Source organism: Mastigoproctus giganteus, chromosome 3 (genome assembly GCF_048544385.1).
Source record: "Mastigoproctus giganteus isolate SK-2022 chromosome 3, ASM4854438v1, whole genome shotgun sequence".
Taxonomy (NCBI): Eukaryota; Metazoa; Arthropoda; class Arachnida; order Uropygi; family Thelyphonidae; genus Mastigoproctus; species Mastigoproctus giganteus.
Genome location: NC_143577.1, coordinates 258,777,865 through 258,805,846, shown reverse-complemented (window position 1 = coordinate 258,805,846; position 27,982 = coordinate 258,777,865). Strand labels below are relative to the sequence as shown.

At 38.8% G+C, this 27,982-nt stretch overlaps 1 protein-coding gene across 1 annotated transcript in view; it reads left to right on the top strand.

The window, feature by feature from the left end:
• The first annotated feature begins 907 nt into the window (after positions 1-907).
• Positions 908-27,982, top strand: part of LOC150089102 (transmembrane reductase CYB561D2-like) — a 66,716-nt gene continuing 39,641 nt past the window's right edge. Inside the window, exons 1-2 of the mRNA XM_090370411.1 lie at positions 908-1,109; positions 26,388-26,425. Of these exons, the coding sequence (XP_090226537.1) occupies positions 1,043-1,109; positions 26,388-26,425 (105 nt within the window). The 5' untranslated portion in view covers positions 908-1,042. The remainder of the gene's footprint in view (positions 1,110-26,387; positions 26,426-27,982) is intronic.

Here is a 27,982-nt window from a genome sequence, read left to right as displayed (position 1 = left end):
GGGTCGTGCATTGTCATGGAGAAGAAGAACCTCATCAAGGTTTTTGTCCAGTAGAACTGTATGGATGCGAGCTGTCCACGTTTCCACACATCGACTTGAGTTGATTGGGTGCCACGTTCCAAGAAGCCCATAGGCAAGACCCCATTTTTGTCCCAAAACTTTGGGGTATTGATCCGGCAGTACTGTTTTTTTTTTTTTTTTTTTGATTCAACAAGCAGTCTATTTTTTCTTTTACACTTGGACGCGAATGCGCGGATCGGGAAATTTCGAATAAACGAAACCGGAAGCTGCGGTGAAACCAATGGTTTTCTTTTTTCTTTTTTTTTTTTCTTTTGGTAATGGCATTACATAGCAACCCTAAACTGCCCTAATTTATATTATAATATAAATTATTGAAGAGACGAACTGGAAGGAAAAAGTGGGCCCCGGGACCATTTCTCTTGCGCTGCATGCTGGTTCTCGTCCACATGCTACTGGATACTGTTCTATGCAATCAGTGCCGGACCAAGGTATTTTTTACCCCCGGGTAGAAAGATTTGTCGGTGCCCCCTTTACTAAGGATATACTGTATATATATATATATATATTTTTTTTTTTTTTTTTTTATGATTTGTAAAATTTGGCGTCCCTTAAAGAATGGCGCCCCGGGAAAGTTCCGTGCTAGCCCGTGCCTTAATCCGGCACTTTATGCAATGGTTGAAATAGTAAACTAAAATGGAATGTTCGTTAATAAATATTTCTTTTTGGGTAATAATCAGGTATGTACATTACCGATGTGCAACGTATCGGAGCGTTCTTTCTGTGCTTAGATCCATTCTGACCCCGATTTTATACAGATTTTTTTTTTTATCCATTTGCCAAAGTATTGCTGCTTACGACAGAGTAAAAACGGGGCCGACGTGTCGGTTTAAGTCAGTTGCAATGATAGCTTGTCTGTGTCTCGCCGTTCTTTCAAAGCTAAACCACGAGGGAGTTCAAAGTCTGTTGTTTTAAAACTTCCGAGCTTCGGGTTTCTTGAACGAAAAGTAACTTGAACGAAATAATGCTGCTTCATTTCATAGCTTTGTGGTTCACTTTATATTTGACCTATCTAGTATCTCCTGGTTCAAGTAAGCGCAGCTACACGTTTCATCGCAGATTTCATTTAATAAGTGTTTCCTGGATTAAAATAGACTATTTTTACTTTTACTTATTTCCTCTTTACGTCCCCATCGTATCATCGTGGGTACATTTCGAGCACCTGTTGCCGCCAGTGGGTATTCAGCGACCAGTTGAAAAGTTATTTAGCCACGTGACACATTCTATGACTATGTAACAGCGTAATTTTCCAATATATATTTTAAGTTTGGGTTTTCCCAAGTTTTCTTAAAATGGTAACTGTAATAAAGGAAAACATTTTTTTTTTTTTTTTTTTAACGTAGTAGCGATATTTTCGCCCTACCCAAAATAAAAAAAAATTAAGCTAGCTAAAAATAATAACCATCTTAGACCACTAAAAAATAGGATTACGAATGTTTATTGAGAAAACCTCAGTACATACCTGATTTAACTCCTGGCTTAATGCCGTGAAGGGTTTGTAAAGGTAGGGTACCTGCGTGTATCTAGGAACCTTACAATAAAGATCATATTATTTTTATCACAATTTCATTGTTAATTGAAACGTTATAATATTTTGGCTACTGATAGTAGTAAACAGATTCAAGAACTGTATTTCTCTTCTGAACGTAGATGGGACATCACAGAATCTGAAAAGAATATATATATATGTATATATAATTCAAAAAACACACATATATATATATATATATATATATATATATACAGTGGCGGATTAAGGATAGTTGGGGCCCCTAGGCAAATTATATTTGGGGGTCCCTCAAAAAATAATAATAAAAAAAAAGAATAAAAAATAAATAAAAGTTAGGTGGCAAATGAATGAAATTTTGTACTTTTGAATTTTTTGCTTAAATTTTCGCATAAATTAATCAAGATTTTTATGATGTTTACTGAAAACATTAATCTATTTTAGAACAGTATAGGAAAATGTCTTGGCTTGGGGCCCCAGGGACTTGCCTTAATGGGTAATCTGCCACTCTATATATATATTATGAATTTAGTAAATACAGTATTATCCTGTTCATTTTGAACTGTGACAGAATGCTGGATTTAGGCCTGGTGCCTTCCCATGGAATTTCCCTATGGAGCAATCAATAATCATGTATAATGTTGGGCTCCAGGAGTAGCTGTGCCATTTCACCATTTAAGTCCAGCCCTATTATTATTTTTTTTTTTTTTTTTCTGATAAAAGTGACCTGTCAGGTTTTCGTCATAATTACATTGACTTGAGAGGGTGGGGGGGTGTCTTATTTTTATATAATTATTTTTATATAAATTAGGGTTTGGAGAGTTGTTAAAAATAAAATTTTTGATGTTTTTATACTAAATAAATAATGAGCAATAGCTTTTCATTGACGAAAAAAGCAGCTGATGAGGCAAATTTTAAAGTTGGAAATTGAAAAATTGTATCTATAGACTTTTCAGGTAAATTTGTTTTGTATCTATAAACTATAAAATTTGCAGGATTACCATATTTTCAAATCTCAAATCAGGGAGGGGGGACACAGAAAACTTCTGGGATACTTTCTGGAAGAGACATCGCATGAAATATGCTATCAGATGAGCATTGTGTGATGAAGAAAGAACATTACTGCGAAAAAAGGAATTCTTATATGAAGATGGGTCAATAAGTACTTACCCTCACTTAGAAAGAGTTGAGTTGGGGGGTTTTAAACCTTGTTGACAATTTCATCCTTCTCTGTAGCATGTAGTTACCTTTCAGAGCTACACATTTTTCCATCTGCAGATAAACTCTTTCAGGCCACTTGAATAGCTCAATTTACTTTGAGTAGAAACCAGGATTCTGCTTCATTAATTACTTCCTCATCAGTCTGAAATCCATGGCCTTTTAATGGTTTCTTCATTTTAGAGGAGTGGAAGAAATCTGAAGGTGAGAGGTCAGGAGAATACAAAGTGCAGCAATTGAGAAACAAGATCGATGTTATGAGACAAATGTTGGTTCCGCCATCTGCTAGACGTAAACAAGAAATGAAAGAGTGATTGTTCTTCAAGCACTGCAGTCAAAGTCAGCTAACTGCACATCTCTCCTGTGTTTGTGTTGTGCAGGGACAATGGAATAAAGAGCAAAGATGAAGTTTTATGTTTGACTAGGCAAAAGTGCCACAGAAACGTTTCAAATGATGAAGGAAGTGTACGAAGAGGACTGTCTATCTCGTGCATGTGTGTTCGAGTGGCATAAATGTTTTGCCCATGGAAGAGAATTACTAGAAGAGAAATACTAGAAGACAATGAACATCTGGGCTCGCCAAAAATAGTTCAAACGTCATACTTGATTGAAAAGGTGCAGGAACTCATTCCCACTGACTGATATTCAATGCTATGAATGATTTCAGAAGGTCGGTGTGTTAATAAGGAACCATTTGACAAGTAATAACCTAGTATTTGTAGGAAACAAAGGTCAGTGCATGGTTTGTTCCACATTTGTTAACAGATGGTCAATGACAGGTCTGAATAGAACACTGCGAAGAACTCATTGAGGTCGCTGAAAGCAAACCAAACTTCCTGAATTCAATTGTTACGCATCACAAGAGGTTGTATTTTCATTACGACCCTGCAACAAAGTGACAGTGTTCTGAGTGGAAGTCAGCAAACTCTCAAAGGCAAAATAATTTGTAAAGAAAGGTCAGAAATCAAACCATGCTCATCACTTTCTATGATAACAAGGGAATTGTGTACAAGAAATTTATGCCCAGTAGCCCAAGTGTTACTGCTGCCTGTTATCTGGACATTTTGAAACATTTGTTGCAGAGAATTGATTGTTGTGGCCTCAGTTTGGAGGAGGCAGCAGTTGATTCCTCTTGCATGACTGTGCACCAGGCCATAATGCTCTCATTGTTCAGGAACTGTTGGCTAGCAGAAAAATCTGTACTGTTGATTCCCCAGACTTAGCCCCATGTGATTTCTTTTTGTTTCTGAAGCTCAAAGCACCACTGAAAAGCCGTTATTTTGATGATCTTGACACCATTCAAAGATCTGTTATGAGAACATTGGGCAGCATACTAGTCACAGCCTTTTGCCAGTCATTTCAGACACAGGAGAAAGTTACTTTGAATAAACCAAGATTAGTTTACTCATACATGGGATCATTATTTTTTTCTGGCATCAGTCTTGTTTTCAAATTGCTGCACTGTGTAAAGTAGGTTTTGCAGATTTTCAAAACCATAATTGATTGCAAAGTCCACTTTGAGAGTAGCCTTGCAAGCACAAACATTGTTAGCTAGGAGGCAGACACCTTTGGATAACTTCCTGTGTCTCTTCAACTTGAAGCTTCTCTTAACTTTCCTAAGAGGTTTCTGTAGTACTTCTCAGTGATGCATGGAAATCCTACAAAAACCCTGTATTGCCTTGTAGAAGGTAATCTGAAAAGATGATACCTTCAGAGACTGAAAAACATGACCTTGGCTTCTTTGGGATTGATGAAGATGAATGTTTCCATTGTTTGCTCATCTGTTTTATTTTGGGTCATAGTGATGTACCGAGCATTCTTCTGTCATCACAGTTCAATAAAAAAAAAATAAAAAATAAACATCAATATTCTCTCTACAAAGTTACAAAAATTGTGTGAAGCACTCTTTCTTGTGGAGCTTTTGAGGAGGTGTCAATAATCTAGGAATCTGTTCACCTGCCACCCTAGATGCATGCAGGAACTCCTGCATTATCATGCAAACATGGCTAACGATCACTTCATTTGCAATAAAATTTATATTCACATCTTTGTCTTCAAGTACTAGCTCTTCCACTTCAATCATAATGGCAGGGTCTGTGGATGAGATGGGTCTTCCTTCTCTTGCATCATTGAGCACATTGCTTCACCCACATTTGAACTGTCTTTTACAATTTCCAGTCTCATATGACAGTCAATCATCTTCATATACAACTGTCATCTCTTGATGGATTTGCCTTGCAAATAAAGAAATTTTATAATGGACCAGACCTCAATGTTCTCCAAAATACCACTTCTCACTCTATTCATAGTTATAGTTCAGTATCTGATGGATCTAGAAAACAAATAAATATACATTAACTTATGAGACATAGTATGTGTATGCATAACAATATGTGATATCAAATTTGTATATGAGGGTAAATACTTATGGCAAATAGTATTTGCCATATAGTGCAAGAAAGCCAGTCTTTTGCTGCATTGACAAAAAAAAGAAAGAAAGAAAAAAAAAAAAACCTAACCAAGTAGATAAGAAAACAAATTATATGCTTCCCTCCTCACACAGGTAAGTATCCAATAGACCTTTGAATTTATTCAAACTGTCAGCCTCAACTACCCGTGAGGACAACTTGTTCCAGCTGTTGCCTTAGGGGGCTCACATCTGGTGAATATGGGCTTGGCAAACCCAGGATCCTGAGCTGGATATTATCATTCTTCTCTTTCTCTTTCTTGCCTTGGTGATTCCCTTCTACTTCTGACTCTCTCTCTCTCAGGGTAACATGGGAAATTTTTTTTTGGCTTGTGCACCATATGGCTAATAATAAAAATAATGATAATAATAATAATAATCAGTGACAATATATATTTGCTCTTTAATTTGATTTTTTTTCCTCCCGCCAGCCATGTTTAGATATTTTCTGAACTGTACAAGTGAAATCAAAATTGATTTGCTATCAGTTTCCGCTTTCAACCTATTAAGAGCCAATCTGTTTCTTTTACTGTGTTATGCAGTTTCAATAAACTAAAGATTTTCCATTCATTGATGGAAAATCTTTAGGAAAAACGGCATGTTCATTGATGTACCAATCAATAAAAGTTGAAAGTAAGATTTTGCTCTCCCACTTAACTAAAAGTGGAGTGTGGGTATTTGCATTTGTAAACTGGGACTGGCCTACTGAAATTGGAATAGTTGGCACCTTACCCTTTATACTTCAGTAAAGCTTTTGATACAGTTCCTCATGGAAAGTTATCATATAACTGGTAAGATCTTTCAGTGAATCAGTGGTTGGCTAAAAGCTAGGAGACAAAGGGTAGTAGACACACCTCAGGATATATTTCTTGACTAGTGTAGCAAGTGGAGTCCCTCAGGAATCAGCACTGGATCCTCTCCTGTTTCTAATTTTCCTTAATGACATTGATAAAGAAAGCTTTCAAAGTGTGATGATTCGAAGGTTGAAAGGTGGTTGCTTCAAAGTGACTTGATCAGTTGTGGATATGGACTGAAAAATGGAAACTAAGGCTTAGTGCGTCTAAATTTAAGCTTTGCACCAGGGAAACAGAAACATGAACCACTTTTACTCCCCCCCCCCAAGTTTATAGACTTGGAGGGGAGATAGAAGTGGTTCATGATGAAAAAAATTGTGTGTGTGTGTGTGTGTGCGTGCGTGTGCGTGCTGAGCACGCATAGCAGAAGTTAAGTGAAACTTCTTTAGGTGAACATTTATCATGACTCAGGATCCCGTATTGACCACATTAATGCTGAAGGCGATGAATCTGCATGAATGGGAGCCTCAGAGATATGAAACGTTCCATTACCAAATCTAGTTTCGGAGTGCTGTGGCATCGGATGATATTTAAAACCATTTGACTTCAATAGAGCCGGAATCACTGTGTTCTTGAGAGAGAGACATGACAGCTGGTGCAGGCTGACATTTGACTTACATCCTCATTTGGAAATGCTGTTTGAAGAAGACTGTGTTCTCCAGCTGCTACAATCTTCACATCGTTCTTGAACCAAAGCCGATCGCACACGGAACAGACTGAACCAAAATCATTATCCAGGAATGTACGTTTAAACTGTGCATGGATGCTTTGCAGTTTCTTAAAATCCTGTTGCTTTTCCAACTGTGTATTACATATTGAACGATTTGATGGAGTACTTCTGGCAGTCAGTTTTGGCTTTTTCACTTTTTGTTTATGACTGGGCTTAGAGGACTTTTCATTGTTTTCATTTGCAGTATCAACTTCCATGACTCCTTCCAAATTCACTTCTAACATTTCTGGGAAGATGTAAAGCTCTGAAGACATGGATGGACCTTCTCCCGATTCTTTGTTCAACTCCATTGCATGCTGTAATTTTTTCCACTGTTGAAATAGCTTAGATCTCTCCTTTGTACTCAGTGGAGGTGGTTTTGGTGGTCGCATTGCACATATACATGCTCTATATGCTTTACAATGCTCACTGTTAGTCTTTGGCATGTTGAATTAAATTTATTTTCAAAATTTTTTATTAAATAAGGTGGAGAATGACGAAAGAAATAGCATGCTGCAATCAGTTATGGGTACTGATTGTTCAATGCACCGCCTGTGCCTGGTACGGAGTGGTGTAATGGTGGGGAGGGGGGGATAAAGCATTTTGTCACATTTTCTTGCCAATTTTTGTCAATCCATGGATGCATTGCATGTGTACATGCGCTATACACCTTACAATGCTCACTACAGTGGATCCCTGCTTTACTATTTGTTCACTGTACGATCAAATGACTTTATGATGGACGCTCCATAACAAAATACTGTCCACTGTACAATATGTAGTAAGCGCCAGTCATTGTGTTCATGTTTACGAATTGAATTCTAATTCTATTAACACCGATTCTAATAAGCTAAAATAGGAGCAATATTATCCACAGGCTATAAAAGTAAAGATAATAAAGCACAGATTTAAACTTTATTACCTTACCAATTAACAAAATTAAATGATACTTGAAATCAATGGAACGAAGGCAAAATGTCAGTTACACTGGTTAACGAAGGCAAAATGTCAGTTACACTGGGTATTCCCAGGTGGTCACCTGCACAATTACCAACCATGCCTAATGCCACTTAACTTCGGTGATTGCATAAAATTGGAACCTGGGTGCGAGATTAGCCTGTGCGGACATTGCTCCTTAAAGCTCTTGAAAACAGAGAAGTTTTTCCTGATTTATTTTCTGCTTTATTAGTTTAAATTGTCATATTAACTTATTTTCTAGAGTAGCTTTATATTCCTAGTTACGATACTTAGTTTAAAGTTTAACTTAGACAGAGATTTTGTAGATATTACTTAGTATCGGTAACGGTATCAAATCCACGTGTCACAAATTTAACGAGAGGTCTTTTTTTTTTTTTTTAACCAAATTTAGTCGATTTATTAACCAATTGTTATATCAAATTATCTTCTATAAGTAGATTATAGACTAGTCAGGATCCTTAGTTTATTCTAAATTGAGATAGCGAGATTTGGAAGCTAATCAATACTTACGAGTCCGTAGAAATACCGTTCGTGAATTCCCGCCATTTTTACACGATAGCATAAGCTTAGTATAGTGCATAATATAATATTGTCAATTAATCAGTAAATCTATTAATCTTGATAAACTTTATTGTCAATTAAATTGTACTTTTAACTCTATATATATATAAATAACGACTTAATCGTAACAAATAATTAATACATAACTATAGTGGTACACGTGATACGGAAGTTGTATAAAGGGAACTCGTAGAAAACACTAGATACCGAAAAAAAATATATATAACATAACTGTTTTGGGATATAACTTAAGGATTTAATTTTTGTTTTGAATTTTATAGAATTAAATCGGAATCATGACTCTGACCAGAGCAGCAAAGCAAAAGGCTCAAGCTAATAGGAGTGCTGTGGTTCAGGGGAGAACTGAGGGGGGCAGTTGCCCTCTGAATCACAGTCTATTAAAATGCACTGTTTGCTTGATGTTTGCGGAGCAGTCGGGTACGGGACATGATACTGCCAAGGGGGATGTCTTTGTGTGTGCACGATGTAAGGAGTGCAAGGAAATCAGGCGACAACTCAGCGTTGTTATGGGCCTTTATGAGAGCTTGAAGGACAGGGTGGATGCCCTCGAAGGAAATAAATTGAGGGGCCCATCAAGCTCTCAGCTGCCCACATCAACGCCAGAGCTTGCACTTGGTCATCAGGCAACACAGAGGCAGCCCCCTAGGCAGAATGCGCTGGTCCCACAGGAACTAGTAGTTGTTGGTGACTCTATTGTCAGGGAAACGGGGAACATGCTTTGTAAAAAGGATAGGTGGAATAGGACCAGGGTATGTCTGCCAGGGGCAAAGGTTGATGACGTTGTAGAGCGGATATCATCTTTTAAGGGCACAAAAGGTGATATAGTTGTACACGTTGGCACTAATGATATTAAGAGTAGGAGACCGGCGGAACTACTTAGCAAGTACAGGTCACTGTTGAAAAAAAGCCGTGAATTAGGGTTGAACTTGAGAGTGTCTGCAATTCTGCCCAGACACGATAGGAGGGAGTATATGATGAGAGCCTTGTCGATCAATTCGGCCCTGGAGGGATTGTGCAAGGCTCAAGGGGTAGAATTTTTTTCAGCCTGGACTGTACTTGTTAACAGGAGAGATTGCTTCTACAGGGATGGGATACACTTAAATAGAAAGGGTGCAAGAATTTTTGCTGATGCTGTCGAGGCAGAGTTAGGTGGGTCGGAAAACTGCTAGTTGGGGGGGATACAAGGACTAATAGATTAACAGTAGCCACTGGCAGAGGTGGAAGTGATTCTTGCACTGCTTCTATTGAAATGAGCAGAAGCCTGAAAAACAAGATGCCGGATATTTCAGAGACTGCTGGTAGTCATTGCGGTACAAGTAAACACATGGGTTGTGTTAGGGTAGCTAAGAATAGAAACAGGTGCATGTATACCTGTGTGTACACCAATGCTAGGAGTTTGGTAAATAAATTTGATGAATTTGAGGTATTGCTCAAAACATCAAAGGCAGATATTGTTGGGATATCAGAGACGTGGTGTCACACAGATATAAGTAATGCGGAACTGGAATTTGGGGAATACAATGTGTATAGAAAAGATAGACAGGACAGGAGGGGAGGAGGGGTTATGCTATTAATTAAGAAACACATAAAGTCCAAGGAAGTGAAGCCAGTCGACATCGATGGACAGGGCAGTGTCGAGTCAGTTTGGTGTGACATAAGCATAGGGAAATCAAAATTGAGAGTAGGAGTGTGCTATAGGCCTAATGACTCTGATGAGTATAATAAGATATTGTACAGGGAAATAGAGTGGGCCAGTAAATCAGAGAGTCTTATAATGGGGGATTTTAATTTCCCAGATATTGACTGGAATTTGTGGGTTGGTCACTCGCACACTAGCAAGGCTTTTGTGGATTTATTGGATGATTGTTTTCTACATCAGCATGTTCGTGAGGCAACAAGAGGGAGCAATACTCTTGATCTGATTATCAGTAGTGATTCTTCATGCATTAAGAATCTGCAGATAAATGAACCACTAGGTGGCAGTGATCACAGTGTGTTGAAGTGGGATTTACTCAAGGAGGTAACTACCATCAGAGGTAAAGGGAAGGGTTTTTGTTTTCGTAAAGGCGACTATGATGGTCTGAGACAGTATTTAAATTCTATACAGTGGGACCAACTGATGATGTTACCAACAGCAAACTCAAAATGGGAAGCATTCAAGGAACTAATCTTGGAGGCTACCAGGCTTTACATACCAACTAAGAAATATTGTTCAAGGTTTAGGCCTAAATGGTTGTCAGATGAACTAATGAGACATGTGGCAGAGAAGAAAAATGCATGGGATACATACAAATTAATGGGTGACATGGAAGCCTATGATAGATATAAGTTGGTCTGTAACCAAGTCACAAAGGAGATTAGGCAGGCAAAGGCAGACTACGAAAAATCCTTGGCAAAGGATGCAAAGAAAAACAGAAAAGAGTTCTTTACATATTTGAACTCGAGAAGGAAAGGAATGAATCAGATTGGTCCACTGGATATTGATGGTTCAACAGTTGAGGATCCTGCTCAGATGGCTAACAATCTAAACGAGTATTTTGCATCTACATTCACGCATGAGGAGTTATTCAGGAAGGAGAATGATGTAGGTAAAGTAAACATGGGCAGTGAGCTGGATGATTTTGTAATAACTGAGAGGAAAGTGGAGGAGAGATTGTTGAGGATAAACATAAAAAAGGCACCTGGGGTGGATGGGATCTATCCAGTTATATTAAAGGAGGCAGCAAAGGAAGTATGCAAACCCCTAGCCATAATTATGAGAGCTTCTTTGGACTCAGGGGAGGTACCCATAGACTGGAGATGTGCAAATGTAACCCCAATTCACAAAGGAGGATCAAAGGCTGACACAAGTAATTATAGACCTGTTAGTTTAACTTCTGTTCCAGGTAAATTAATGGAGGCACTGGTTAAAGAAGCACTGCAGGATCATCTAGACAAGAATTCAGTTATAGCTCAGACGCAGCATGGTTTTGTTAAGGGCAGGTCTTGCCTGACCAATTTGATTGGATACTATGATGTAGTCACAAAAGAACTGGATGCAAGGAATAACTTTGATATTATATATTTGGATCTTAGAAAGGCTTTTGATACTGTTGCACATGGAAGACTGCTGCACAAATTGGAGCAGAGTGGTATTGGAGGCAAATTGCTGCTATGGATAAGGGGATGGTTGAGTGGCAGAAGACAGAGAGTGGTAATCAATGGACACTGCTCAACGTGGACTAATGTTATTAGTGGAGTTCCTCAAGGTTCAGTGTTGGGTCCGTTGTTGTTTTCGGTGTTTATGAATGATATTGATGATGGTATATCAAGTTTAATGTCCAAGTTTGCAGATGATACAAAGGTTGGCAGGGTCGTTAAGGACACTACTGATGCTATGCTGCTGCAACAGGATCTGGAAAGGTTGAACAGATGGGCTGAGAGGTGGCAAATGAAGTTTAACATTGACAAATGTAAAGTACTACATATGGGAAACAGTAACCCCAGAGCAACGTATCAACTCTGTGGTACTACACTGACAGTGGTGGAGAATGAAAAGGACCTGGGGGTAATTGTGCAGGCAGATATGAAGTTCTCTGAGCAGTGCAGACGGGCTGCAAGAGTAGCTCATGGTGTCTTGTCAATGATATACAGGAATTTTTCTAGCAGGGATAAGGATGTGATTATTCCCTTGTATAAGGCAATGGTCAGGCCACACCTTGAGTACTGTATACAGGTCTGGAGGCCTCATTTCAGGAAGGATGTAGAGCTGCTGGAACGGGTACAGAGAAGGGCAACAAGATTAGTGAATGGAACAAAGGGTTGCTCTTACGAAGAAAGGCTTAAGTTTTGCAAATTACAGAGTCTGGAGACTAGGCACCGGCGAGGTGATCTGATAGAGGTGTATAAGGCTTTGAATGGTTTGAGCATGCTCAATGCCAATGGGATTCTTCATCTTGCTCAGAATAATCACCTTAGAGGGCATAAATTCAAATTGCGGAAGGACGGATGTCGGATAGATGTGCGGAAATTTGCCTTTGGCCAGCGGGTGGTTGGTTGGTGGAACCGACTTCCATCACTTGTTGTTGAAGTTGATAGCCTAAACAAATTTAAAGCTCAACTGGACAGGTATTTCGAACGAACGGAGGGGTGAAATGGGAGTGGGTTTTTTTTTTTTTTTTTTTTGGCTGATGCTGAATAAGCTTGCTTTCTTGCATCATATGCCTCTACTAATGCTAATGCTAATGCTAAACCGGGGAATTTAGCCAAGTATGATTGTTGGCTGTTCAGAGTGCCTGTAATGCATTTACTTATGGCAACGGTTGCATTTTCGTTGTGTTTTTTTTTTATAGAGTCACAAATGCAAGTTACTCCCATCTGAACACTGCCTGGAGTGTGCCTAAAGAAGTTTCGCTTCAAAATGCTTAGGATTATTATATAGTCATGTGAAATTGACCATTCAATGTAATTGATGGTCAATTTCACATGACTTTATCATCCTATCTATGACTTATAGTATGTTTTCAAGCAGGGAGAAGGATGCCATTGTCCCTTTCTATTAAACAACAGTGAGATGAGACTACATTTGGAGTATTCTATTTGGGTCCAGAAGCCATAGCTAAATGAAATAGCATATGTTAACACACTATGGTCACTGATTTCTGAATGCCAAAATTCTCTGTCATTTGCAGATTTTATATATGCCTCCCACCCAACAAAATTTTCATGTTTCTAAAAATAATAGAATATAGTCATTACTAACACCTAATGAAATTATATCTTCAATATGATTTATTAGACACAATAGGGGCCTAACCCACTACTGCACCAAAAAATCTTGAAGCCGTTCCCTCCCACCCTTAGTAAAAATGAGTAATAATGTTATAAAGTTGTCACAATGATATCTCTAATGTAAGAAGTAGTCATTTATATGGTTCACAAATTTAGCTCCAGCTTCAATTATTACTCAATCACTGTCAAGCAGGTCTGATGCTTGGGGGAAGAGGGAGTTCAGTGGACACATGCATTAATTCAACGCTCCCCTCAAAAAAAAACAAAAAAAAAACATGAGGATCAACTCCACCCTCAAACTCCAAGTCTATCTTAAAGGTAAAGATGGCTCTATGATAATATATTCTCATCTACTCACATACTCTAATTTGTCTCTATTAGTTATTACCATATTCTACACATATGTGGTCTGTAGCACATCCAAAACTACATTTTACTTTCCTGCTATTAATGGAATACTGACTAATTCAGTAATGTTGCAACATTTCTCATCTGTTGGATTTGGTTTTCTTGACACAAGTTGGAAACAAAATGTGTAAAGAACCGAATTAAAAGCATAATTCTTCCCCTTCTCTCATCCGTCTTTCCTGTACAGATTTTGCTTAACATATTCAAGTTCTGTATCCAGATTGTCATCATGTTTAAAATATTCCTATCATCTTATGATTTGTTGATTTAATTAGTATTTCAGATTTATATAATTCAGCCTCAACAAATTTTCTGAAGATATAGGCACCACTCTCTTCAGTTAGTCACAGGCTGGGGGGGGTGGAAGATGGCATAGCTAAAGTTTTCTGGAATGGCCGTTAAGCAGTAAATTTGAGTCACATGGTGAGGTGAAAATATCAGTTCGTTCTTGTTAACATTAAATTCATATTATGTCAAAGTAGCATTAGTCAACTGCATGTTATGATATTGGTTGATATGTTGATAATTAACTTTAACTGTATGTTACATTAAGATATCCCTCGATTTATGTTATTAATTGTATATCAAGTGAAACAACATATATCAAGGATTATTTTCCAATAAACACAATACTTAAATAGATCATTTTTCCTGAATGTTAAAAAGCAGGCCATAATTTGATACTATTAAATTATATAATATACAGCAGGGGGTTGGTAGATCTCTTTGTCTTCTAACTTCTCCAAAAAATGCTGGTATTCCCCAAGGTTCAGTTCTTTTTCCCACTTTTTTCCCCCTCTTGTATATTAATGATGGCCCTGGGTGCCAAGCATATTTCGAGGCCAAGCGATATTTCTGCGATCCGTAGAGATCTTCAAAAGTGACTAAAGTTATTTCTAAGTCCCTACATTTCTCTTAGCAGTCTTATTTTTAAAACCGTTTCATACTTGAAAAGCTGCAAGTTAGAACACAAAGGAAACTCACCTTTCTTTATTTATCCATATATTTCTACTTCCACTAACCAACTAACACTTCAACTGCTTGGCCTCCTAGCAGCACTGCTCCTGCCTTTCCATGGTGGGGCCAGAAACCTTGGCAATAAAGTCCCCTTGCCAAAGGCTAAAAGGAGCAAACATGTCAAACACAGACCATCAGGACATTGAGAACGATAATCCAAAGAGACAAAAGACTGATCAGATGGAGCAACCCTGCCCATCTTTCTTAATCTTCCACTCTCTCGCTAGTCAGCCTATGAGTAAATTGTCTCCCATTGTCATACAGAAACATTGGGAGGATACTGCAGGATCTCCCAAGATGGTAAAGAGACTGCAATCAAGAGACCTAATAATAGAAACCACGAATCATAGACATTCCAAAAAGCTTTTGCAACTAACAAGCTTTGCTGGTATTCCAGTAAAAAAAGAAAAAAAAATGTTCTTGTTTATACTCTGGCACAACCACCAGGTCAGTGGAGTTTACAATAAATCAGTCAATACAAATGTTAATCGTATTTAGCAGTCACGGGCTTGAAACCCAGTCAACTCAGTACAGGTCACTGTTGAAAAAAAGCCGTGAATTAGGGTTGAATTTGAAAGTGTCTGCAATTCTGCCCAGACACGATAGGAGGGAGTATATGATGAGAGCCTTGTCGATCAATTCGGCCCTGGAGGGATTGTGCAAGGCTCAAGGGGTAGAATTTTTTACAGCCTGGACTGTACTTGTTAACAGGAGAGATTGCTTCTACAGGGATGGGATACACTTAAATAGAAAGGGTGCAAGAATTTTTGCTGATGCTGTCGAGGCAGAGTTAGGTGGGTCGGAAAACTGCTAGTTGGGGGGGGATACAAGGACTAATAGATTAACAGTAGCCACTGGCAGAGGTGGAAGTGATTCTTGCACTGCTTCTATTGAAATGAGCAGAAGCCTGAAAAACAAGATGCAGGATATTTCAGAGACTGCTGGGAGTCATTGCGGTACAAGTAAACACATGGGTTGTGTTAGGGTAGCCAAGAATAGAAACAGGTGCATGTATACCAGCGTGTACACCAATGCTAGGAGTTTGGTAAATAAATTTGATGAATTTGAGGTATTGCTCAAAACATCAAAGGCAGATATTGTTGGGATATCAGAGACGTGGTGTCACACAGATATAAGGAATGCGGAACTGGAATTTGGGGAATACAATGTGTATAGAAAGTATAGACAGGACAGGAGGGGAGGAGGGGTTATGCTATTAGTTAAGAAACACATAAAGTCCAAGGAAGTGAAGCCAGTGGACATCGATGGACAGGGCAGTGTCGAGTCAGTTTGGTGTGACATAAGCATAGGGAAATCAAAATTGAGAGTAGGAGTGTGCTATAGGCCTAATGACTCTGATGAGTATAATAAGATATTGTACAGGGAAATAGAATGGGCCAGTAAATCAGAGAGTCTTATAGTGGGGGATTTTAATTTCCCAGATATTGACTGGAATTTGTGGGTTGGTCACTCGCACACTAGCAAGGCTTTTGTGGATTTATTGGATGATTGTTTTCTACATCAGCATGTTCGTGAGGCAACAAGAGGGAGCAATACTCTTGATCTGATTATCAGTAGTGATTCTTCATGCATTAAGAATCTGCAGATAAATGAACCACTAGGTGGCAGTGATCACAGTGTGTTGAAGTGGGATTTACTCAAGGAGGTAACTACCATCAGAGGTAAAGGGAAGGGTTTTTGTTTTCGTAAAGGCGACTATGATGGTCTGAAACAGTATTTAAATTCTATACAGTGGGATCAACTGATGATGTTACCAACAGCAAACTCAAAATGGGAAGCATTCAAGGAACTAATCTTGGAGGCTACCAGGCTTTACATACCAACTAAGAAATATTGTTCAAGGTTTAGGCCTAAATGGTTGTCAGATGAACTAATGAGACATGTGGCAGAGAAGAAAAATGCATGGGATACATACAAATTAATGGGTGACATGGAAGCCTATGATAGATATAAGTTGGTCTGTAACCAAGTCACAAAGGAGATTAGGCAGGCAAAGGCAGATTACGAAAAATCCTTGTCAAAGGATGCAAAGAAAAACAGAAAAGAGTTCTTTACCTATTTAAACTCAAGAAGGAAAGGGATGAATCAGATTGGTCCACTGGATATTGATGGTTCAACAGTTGAGGATCCTGCTCAGATGGCTAACAATCTAAATGAGTATTTTGCATCTACATTCACGCATGAGGAGTTATTCAGGAAGGAGAATGATGTAGGTAAAGTAAACATTGGCAGTGAGCTGGATGATTTTGTAATAACTGAGAGGAAAGTGGAGGAGAGATTGTTGAGGATAAACATAAAAAAGGCACCTGGGGTGGATGGGATCTATCCAGTTATATTAAAGGAGGCAGCAAAGGAAGTAAGCAAACCCCTAGCCATAATTATGAGAGCTTCTTTGGACTCAGGGGAGGTACCCATAGACTGGAGATGTGCAAATGTAACCCCAATTCACAAAGGAGGATCAAAGGCTGACACAAGTAATTATAGACCTGTTAGTTTAACTTCTGTTCCAGGTAAATTAATGGAGGCACTGGTTAAAGAAGCACTGCAGGATCATCTAGACAAGAATTCAGTTATAGCTCAGACGCAGCATGGTTTTGTTAAGGGCAGGTCTTGCCTGACCAATTTGATTGGATACTATGATGTAGATTGGATACTATGATTTCAAATGGATGCAGGGAATAACTTTGATATTATATATTTGGATCTTAGAAAGGCTTTTGATACTCTTGCACATGGAAGACTGCTGCACAAATTGGAGCAGTGTGGCATTGTAGGCAAATTGCTGCTATGGATAATGGGATGGTTGAGTGGCAGAAGACAGAGAGTGGTAATCAATGGACACTGCTCAACGTGGACTAATGTTATTAGTGGAGTTCCTCAGGGTTCAGTGTTGGGTCCGTTGTTGTTTTCGGTGTTTATGAATGATATTGATGATGGGATATCAAGTTTAATGTCCAAGTTTGCAGATGATACAAAAGTTGGCAGGGTTGTTAAGGACACTACTGACGCTATGCTGCTGCAACAGGATCTGGAAAGGTTGAACAGATGGGCTGAGAGGTGGCAAATGAAGTTCAACATTGACAAATGTAAAGTACTACATAAGGGAAACAGTAACCCCAGAGCAACGTATCAACTCTGCGGTACTACACTGACAGTGGTGGAGAATGAAAAGGACCTGGGGGTAATTGTGCAGACAGATATGAAGTTCTCTGAGCAGTGCAGACGAGCTGCAAGAGTAGCTCATGGTGTCTTGTCAATGATATACAGGAATTTTTCTATCAGGGATAAGGAAGTGATTATTGCCTTGTATAAGGCAATATTTAGGCCACATCTTGAGTACTGTATACAGGTCTGGAGGCCTCATTTCAAGAAGGATGTAGAGCTGCTGGAACGGGTACAGAGAAGGGCAACAAGATTAGTGAATGGAACAAAGGGTTGCTCTTACGAAGAAAGGCTTAAGTTTTGCAAATTACAGAGTCTGGAGACTAGGCACCGGCGAGGTGATCTGATAGAGGTGTATAAGGCTTTGAATGGTTTGAGCATGCTCAATGCCAATGGGATTCTTCATCTTGCTCAGAATAATCACCTCAGAGGGCATAAATTCAAATTGAGGAAGGACGGATGTCGGATAGATGTGCGGAAATTTGCCTTTGGCCAGCGGGTGGTTGGTTGGTGGAACCGACTTCCATCACTTGTTGTTGAAGTTGATAGCCTAAACAAATTTAAGGTTCAACTGGACAGGTATTTCGAGCGAACGGAGGGGTGAAATGGGAGTGGTGTGTGTTTTTTTTTTTGGCTGATGCTGAATAAGCTTGCTTTCTTGCATCATATGCCTCTACTAATGCCAATGCTAACTCAAAGAGTGTGTGCTGCTACACTCATGCTTCTGACCACTCTCCTCACACAACCCTAAATTCATCTAAAGGTGACATATCTAGTTGGAATCTGTTAAATGACACGGAGGAAGAAATAACCCAAGAGCTGCAGGGACAAAATGTAATTGAAACAAAATGAATAATGATTAAAAAAGATAATCAGCTTACACTGCCAGAAATATTATTCTCGCCTTCAATACACCTAACTTACCCTCCTCTGTAAAAGCAGTTTATTTACTATGCCACATTCGCCATTACATTCCCAACCTTTTAAGATGTTATAAATGTCAAAAGCATGGCCACTCTCAAACTATATACAGAGGAGATCCTGTCTTCCTCAACTGTGGGTCCTCAGGCTGCATACAAAGTGGCTGTTTGGCTACAAAAATGACATGTCCAAACTGCAAAGGTGACCACCCTGCATATTCCAAGACATGTGAAAAATAGAAAATTGAGAAAAAAAATAGTAAAATACAGGGTTGAGAACAAAATCAGAAGGAAGCGAGAAAACTCGTTGCACCTACTATAAACAAAAATATTACCTATGCCAATGCCTTGAAAAAAGTGTCAAACAGTTTCCACTCAAACTGATTTCATAGTTCCCACTTCTAAATCAATTCCCACTTCTGTTTGTGCTAGAAATGTCCTTTCTGAGCTACACCAAAGTGTATGCAAGTGACAATTGAAGCCCTCAGACCAAGCAAATAATACTCCTCTGACAATACCAATGGCATCTCCTCCTTCTTCAATGATTGCTACCACATCCTGTATTACAAACTCAAATGCTACGTAAAATATTCAGGACACAGATGGCACATCTATACAGGAAGATCCTATTTTAGAAATCTATGCTGAAGAAGAAGAAATGGACACTGGTCAGCCAGTTTTCCCACAAAAAGATAAACCAAAATTGGAAAATCATAAACCAGTCACTTTCAAAAAAGCAGTGAGATTCAGCTTCATCAACTTTTTTTTTTTTTAGGAGCATTAGCAACTAAGGCCATATTTCTCCTGGGATATGCGGTGGTCATTCCCTGACCTTTCCACATCCTCCGTATTTGGTGGTCACGGGCTCGAACCCCGGTCTAATCAAGAAGCGTGTGCTATGCACTGCTGCTCCTTCCCACCTGGCTACGGAGGCAGCTGCTCCATCAACTAAACACAAATAATGCCTTGCATTTTACAATGGGACTGCAGAGGCTTTTGTGGCAACACAGACAATATCCAAGATCTAAATTAACTGATATTCTCCAGTTACCCTTTGACAAACTTCCTGAAGACAAACTTCAGGAAACTTACCTAACCTCTAAAATTTCTTTTTCGATAAAGGACTGTTGTCTTTATCAAAGAGATCAAAATAAGCTAATGCTGCTCATGGTAGTGTAGCAATCTGATAAATTCAAAGATCCCAACTAAATATATCCCACTTCAAACTGAAATAGAAGCTGTTACTGTTCGTAAAATTCTATATATTGCTTTAACACTAGTCTCAGTCTACTTGCAGCCAAACCATACTTCTGTTTAAAAGATTTTGATGATCACTTTATACAGATACCTCCTCTCTGTATATTAGGGGTCTTTAACAGGCACCACCCTTTATGGTGAGCTCCTAAATTAGATAGATGGGGTCAACTCATTAAAAGCTTTTTAGATGCATTAAACTTCACCATACTCAATACTGGTGCACCCATGCACGTACAGGTCCGAACTGGATACACCTCAGCAATAGATCTCTCAATTTGTTCTCCAGTACTGGTCTTGATTGTAGAGTGGTACATAACCCCCAGGGGGCTCACGTCTGGTGAGTGAGTATGGGTTTGGCAAACCCAGGGTCCTGAGCTGGATATCATCATTCTTCTCTTTCTTGGTGATTCCCTTCTACTTCTGACACACTCTCTCTCTCTCTCTCTCTCTCTTTCTTTCTCTCTCTCTCTCTCTCTCTCTCTCTCTCTCTCTCTCTCTCTCAGGGTAACCCAAAACTTTTTTTTTTTCGCTGGTGCAGCATAAGCCTCAGGCTTCCTTCCACCATATGGCTAATAATAATAATAATAATAGTAGTAGTAAGTGAAGGATTACTTCCAAAAACACAGCAGCACTCCATCAAGCCATATAGAAGATAGACAAGCGTATACCCCACTCAACCTAAGCGAGGATTCTCCACCACCCCAATCAGGAGGTATAAATGAAGCTAGAAAGATGGGCAGAAAAGACACTCCATGGCAGACACTACAATGACCTCCATCAAGATCACATAGATAAAATTGCTTCCAATGCATGGCTCACGAGCAGGACGCTCTTCCCCAAGACTGAAGGATTCATGCTCGCCATCCAAGACCAGGTAATCAACACCAGGAACTATAGAAAATACATCACCAAGGATCCCGGAGTGTTCGATGACACATGTCAACGATGCCACTTGCTCTCAGAAACGATCCAACACATCACCGCGGGATGCAAGGTGATCACCCAGACTAAGTACACTCATAGACACAACCAAGTAGCCAGGATAGTACATCAGAAGCTAGCAAGGAAATACCAGTTGGTCAAAGAAAGTGTACCGTACTATAAGTACGGACCTCAGGCAGTACTAGAGACCTGAACCCACATGCTGTACTGGGACCGCGCCATAATAACGGATAAGACCATCCCGCACAACAGACCGGACATAACCCTTGTGGACAAGATGGAAAAGGCTACCTACCTGATTGACATAGTGGTGCCCAACACTAGCAATGTCCAGAAAACCCATGAGGAAAAAATTAGGAAGTACACGAACCTGAGACATGAGGTCAAGGAGATGTGGCATATGCAAGAAGTATCGACCATCCCGATCATCGGGTCAACCACCAGTATGGTACCAAAGACTACATAGCAGCCTAGCAGCAATAGGTCTCCCAGCGTACACCTACAAGGAACTCCAGAAAGTCGCAATCCTGAACACCTGTAGGATAGTCAGAGAGTTCCTTGACCAACAGGCATAACAACAACCATCCTGTGTACTTGGTAGTAATACCTGTCACGAGGTGGAACCGCCAAGCAGGGAGAAATAATATAAAAGCATTAATAATAATAACATATCCCATAGGTAGTGCCCACTTCCCAATACAGTCAGTTCTGCTATAACAGGGTACATGTGTTCCTAAAAATCTCCATGTTATAGTATTTCGCGCATTAAAAATAATAGAGCTTATGGGAAAAATAGGGATGGGGCAGAGCACTCAAAAAAAATGTTCGGTTTGGTAAGTAAAACACTAACAGAAGTTAAAAACCGAATTAAATTGCTAACACAGGTTTAAACATCTTAAATTTCTAATAAATAAATATTACAGTAAATATAGCACTTTACATTAACAAGATACCTTTGTATTGGTTGGAGACTGTACGCTTATGTATATTTCTGTTCACTAATTTATTTTTTTTTTTTTGGATTGTAAAATTTAAAACAGTAAAAAAGATAAGCAATCAATAACAATGAACACGGAATGCACTAATGGCACAAGTGAGATATGGAATAACAAGTTTAAAAAGCTTAAAAAATAGGAATGAAGAGAAGACTGAAAATTTATTTAAGTTTTTTTATGATTGAAGATTTCATGGAAGGGAAAACATTTCACTATAATAACAAAACCCACAGAATTTCAGCAATTGAAATTATTGCAAATGCAATAACATAGAGTTTACTACCCATTTATAATAGATTGCTCTAACAGAAAAGCCTAATAAACTGGGAACTGCAAATTGTTTTAATGTTTTGTGGTAGTGACTTCCAGAAATGTGCTCTCTGCTCACTCTATCACACCTCATGAAATTTCTGTTCAAAGAGAAAAATGTGAGCTCCTGAGAACATCAGTCAGCCTACAATATTATCATTAGCATTAGTTTAGGCATATGATGCAAGAAAGCAAGCTTATCCAGCATCAGCCAAAAAAAAAAAAAAAAATTCCCATTTCGCCCATCCAGTCACTCCAAATGTTTGTCTAGTTCTGCCATAAATTTATTTAACCTATGAACTTCCACAACAACATATAGAAGTCTGTTCCAGCAATCAGTGACCCGCTGGCTAAAGGCAAACTTCTGCACATCAATTCTGCAACTGTCTTTTCTCAATTTGAATCTATGTAAACCTCAGGTTCTTAGTCTGACAAAGCGGAGGTATCCTATCAGCATTGAGCCTGCTCAAACCATTCAAGGCCTTGTATGCCTCAATCAGATCACCTTGAAGGTGCCTATTTCCACATGCTGCAACTTGCAGAACTTTAAGCCTTTCTTCAAAAGTGTACCTCTTTGTTCCTCTCACCAATCTTCTTGCCCTTCTCTGTACTCGTTCTAGCAACTATACATCCTTCCTAAAATGAGGCCTCCAGACCTGTTGCAGTACTCAAGGAGTGGCCTGACCATTGCCTTATACAAAGAGATAATCACCTCCTTGTCTCTGTTAGCAAAATTCCTATATATCATTGACAGTGCTCCATGACCTGCTCTGGCAGCCCATCTGCACTACTCAGAGAACTTCATATCTGTCTGCACAATTACCCCAGATCTTTTTCATTCTCCACCACCCTGAGTGTAGTATCACACAGTTCATACATTTCTCTTGGGTTACTGCTGCAAATTTGCAGTACTTTGCATTTGTCAATGTTAAACTTCAGTTGCCACTTCTCAGCCCATCTCCTAACTTTTATAGCTCCTGTTGCAGTAGCACTGTCTTTACTGTCATTATCAACCCTGCAACCTTTGTATCATGAGCAAACTTTGACATTAAACCTGATATACCTTCATCAATATCAATGATAAATACACAATAAAAACAATGGGCCCAGCACCAAACCCTGAGGGACTCCACAAATAACATTTATGTTATTAGTGGAGTCTAATAACATTTATGTTATTAGCTTTTCTGAAATCCAAGTATATGATATCAAAATAATTCCAGTTCCTTTGTGACCACATCGTAGTAACCAATAAAATTGATCAGACAAGACTTCCCCTTAACAAACCCATGCTGTGTCTGAACTATTACTGCAGTCTTGTCTGGGTGATCCTTTATCACTTCATTAACCAGTAACTCCATTATTTTCCCCAGAACATAAGTTAAACTAACAAGTGGGCAGGAGCAGCAGTGTGTAGCACACGCTTCTTGATTAGACCGGGGTTCGAGCCCATGAGGATGCGGAAAGGTCAGGGAATGACCACCGCATATCCCCGGTGCAATATGGCCTTAGTTGCTAATGCTCCTAAAAACTAAATAACAAACAAACAACAAACAAGTTAAACTAACAGGTCTATAATTATTTGTGTCGCCCTTTGAACCCCCTTTGTCACTTGGGGATATATTTGGACATCTCCATTCCATTGGGACCTCCCCGGAATCTAACGATGCTCTCATAATTATGGCTAAGGGTTAAGGGTTTGCTAACTTCCCTCACTGCCTCTTTCAATATAACTGGATAGATTCCATCCACCCAAGGTGCCTTTTTTATGTTTAACTTCAACAATTTTTCCTCCACTTTGCTCTCAGCTATTACAAAATCACTTGGCTCCCTGGTAGAGTTTGATATACGTCTGGCATTCTCTTCCTTGAATAACTCCTGATGTGTGAATGTAAATGCCAAATACTCATTCAATTTATCAGCTACTTGAGCAGGATCATCAGTAGTCGAACCATCTATGTTAAGTGGACTAATGTGATTCATCCCCTTGCTTCTAGAGATTACATAAGTAAAGAACTCTTTGCTGTTTTTCTTTGGATCATTTGCCAAAGATTTCTCGTAATCTGCCTTTGCCTGCCTAACCTCTTTTGTGACTCGATTACAGACTCTTATATCTGCCGTAGGCTTCTGTGTCGCCTGATAATTTATATGCGTTCCATTCATTTTTCTTCTCTGCCACGAGTCTCATTAATTCATCTGACATCCATTTAAGCTTGAACCTTGAACACTATTTCTTAGTTGGTATGAAAAGCCTAGTAGCATCAAGATTAAGTCCCTGAAGGCATCCCATTTAGAATTCGCCAGTGGTAACATCATCAGTTGATCCCACTATATAGAATTTAAAACTCTCTGACCACTTTAGTCACCTATATGAAAAAAACCCCTGCCCTGTTGTGTTCACTGTCACCCAGTGGTTCCTTTATCTGCTAATTCTCAATGCATGACTAATCATCCTTAGATTCAGGGGAGGTGCCCATGGACTGAAGTTGTGCAAATGTATCCCCAATTCACAAAGTGTGACACAAAGAATTATAGACCTGTTAGTTTAACTCCTGTTCTGGGGAAAATAATGGAGTACCTGATTAAAGAGGTTATACAGGACCACCTAGACAAGACTGCAGTAATAGTTGAGACACAGTATGGGTTTGTTAAGGGGAAGTATTGTCTGACCAATTTCATTGGATACTGTGATGTGGTCACAAAGGAACTGGATGCAAAAATTAATTTTGATATATACTTGGATTTCAGGAAAACTTTTGATACTGTTGCACATGGAAGACTGCTGTACAAATTAGAGTGGTATGGCATTAAGGGCAAGTTGCTCCAATGGATAAAGGGATGGTTGAGTGGGAGACGGCAGAGAGTGGTAATAAATGGACACTGCTCTATGTGGACTAATGTTATTAGTGGAGTCCCCCAGGGTTTGTTGCTTGTCCCATTGTTATTTTGTGTATTTATCAATGATATCGATGAAGGTATATCAGGCTTAATGTCCAACTTTGCAGATGATATGAAGGTTGGCAGGGTTATTAATAATAATAATAAAATTCTTTATTCGTAGAAATGTAGGACATGATTCCCACTGTAGTCAACCAGAGGAATCTAACAATTAACTGGACACATTACCTTCAGTATATAAAAAACTACATGGGTACACAGCAAATACATAAAATACATAGACAGTGCTAATAGATTATACAGAGCTTATATTGCATTATATAGATTTTACAGTTATTATAATAGATCATATAGACAGCTTATATTGCATTATATATATTTTATAGTTATTATAAAAGATTATACAAAGCTTATATTACATTATACAGAGTTTAATGACACTAAAGACTATGCTACTACAGCAGGATGTAGAAAAGTTAGGCAGATGGGCTGAGCAGTAGGCAACTGAAGTTTAACATTGACAAATGCAAAGTAGCAGTAACCCAAGAGAAATGTACCAAAAGTGTGGTACTACACTCAGCGAGGTGGAGAATGAAAAAGACCTGGGGATAATTGTGCAGTCAGATATGAAGTTCTCTGAGCAGTGCAGACGTGCTGCCAGAGCAGGTCATGGAGTTTTGTCAATGATATATAGGAATGTATACAACTATATCACCTTTTGTGCTCTTAAATGATGATATCCGCTCTACAACGTCATCAACATTTGCCCTTGGCTTGATACCGACCAACAGATGCCAACCATACATACTTGTAGGAGAAAAACTCTTAAGAAAACCACCATTCGACTTAAACCTGCAAACTGCATAGATATAATGTGGTGAGCTACCACATTGTTTCAAAACTACCATGATTCTGACCTTAACATGTGTAGCTCTCCCAAATTCCCAAATTAGTGGGATACTAGATTATTCTAGCACGCTCTGAACAAACTATTAATTCCCTTTATTCCATGCTTTTACAGCCAGTTCCAGGGCTTACTGTCATAATTTTATAAGCAAGCAAATTCTGGTCATCCCCATTACCTTCATGGTTATTATTCCATTCAGACCATCATTTTGTGTCCCAGTATGATGAATTGAAATATTGCAAGGCTCAGAGTTACCTATGCAATTAACTGAAATAAAATTGATTGGCCTGTGTCTTTACAAAAGCAATCCATTTTGTCAACAGTTGTTATAAGTATACTGTACATACAAAGATTACAATGTTAAATAATATACTGTTTGTTTTTTCAGGTTTCTTTTCATGGCATCCAGCCTTAATGTCCCTTTCTGTAAGTTAATTTATGATTGAGAAAACATATTGTTAATTATTCTTGTTTTAAATCATTTGGTAAATTACAATTATTGCAACATTTTAATATAAATATGTTTTATTTGATTAGTAATTTCAGCGTGCAATTTTTGTGCACTAAGAAAAACAAAAATATGAGTACTTCATTATTTTTTCTCAACGTAACCAGAGTATGCATGGTATGGTTATGCCATAACAGTAATTGGCATTTTGACAACTCTTTAATAAAGGACATTAACTATTCATCAAATAATATTTTACATTTTGTGTAGCTGATATACTGAAACCATTAAATCAGTTCTCAGCCAGATTTTAGCATCAGAAATTCTTAGTATTAGCATTATTAGTGGCAAATTATGCAAGAAAGCAAGCTTATACAGCATCAGCCTCCCCCCCCCCCCCCCACAACCAAAAAAAAGCCACTTATTCTTCACCCATCCATTCCCTCCAACAGTTTGTCTAGCTTTTCCTCAAAATTATTTTAGCATTAGCATTAGTAAAGGCACATGATGCAAGAAAGCAATCTTATATAGCATCAGCCAAAAAAAAAGAAAAAAAGAAAAAAAAAGCCTTCTCATTTCACCCATCCACTTGCTCCAAATGTTTGTCTAGTTCTGCCTTAAATCTATTTAAGCTATCAACTTTTACAATGACACATGGACGTCTGTTCCAGCAATCAACTACCCACAGGCTAAAGGCAAATTTCCGCACATCTATCCTACAACTGTCTTTCCTCAATTTGAATTTATGCCCTCTCAGGTGATTATTCTGACCAAGAGGAAGAATCACATCAGCATTGAGCATGCTCAAAGCATTCAAGGCTTTATACACCTCAATCAGATCACCTCGCAAGTGTCTAGTCTCCAGACACTGTAATTTGCAAAACTTAAGCCTTTCTTCGTAAGAGCAACTGTTTGTTCCATTCACTAATCTTGTGAATGGAACAAAAAAGATCTTCTCTGTACTCATTCCAGCAGCTCTATATCCTTCTTAAAATGAGGCCTCCAGACCAGTATACAGTACTCAAGTTGTGGCCTGACCATTGCCTTATACAAGGAAATAATCACCTCCTTATCCCTGCTAGAAAAATTCCTGTATGTCATTGACAAGACACCATGAGCTACTCTTGCAGACCATCTGCACTGCTCAGAAAACTTCATATCTACCTGTACACCCCATAGGTCCTTTTCATTCTCTACTACTGTCAGTGTAATACCACACAGTTGATAAGCTACTCTGGGGTTACTTTACATTTGTCAATGTTAAACTTCAGTTGCCACCTCTGAGCCCATCTGCTCAAATTTTTTAGATCCTGTTGCAGTAGCATACTGTCATTAGTGTCATTAACAACCCTGCCAACCTTTGTATTGTCTGCAAACTTAGACATTGAGCCTAATATACCTTCATCAGTATCATTAATAAATACAGAAAACAACTATGGACCCAACACTGAACCCTTGGGACTCAACTAATAACATTAGTTAGAGCAGTGTCCATTGATTACCACTCTCTGTCTTCTCCCACTCAACTATCCCTT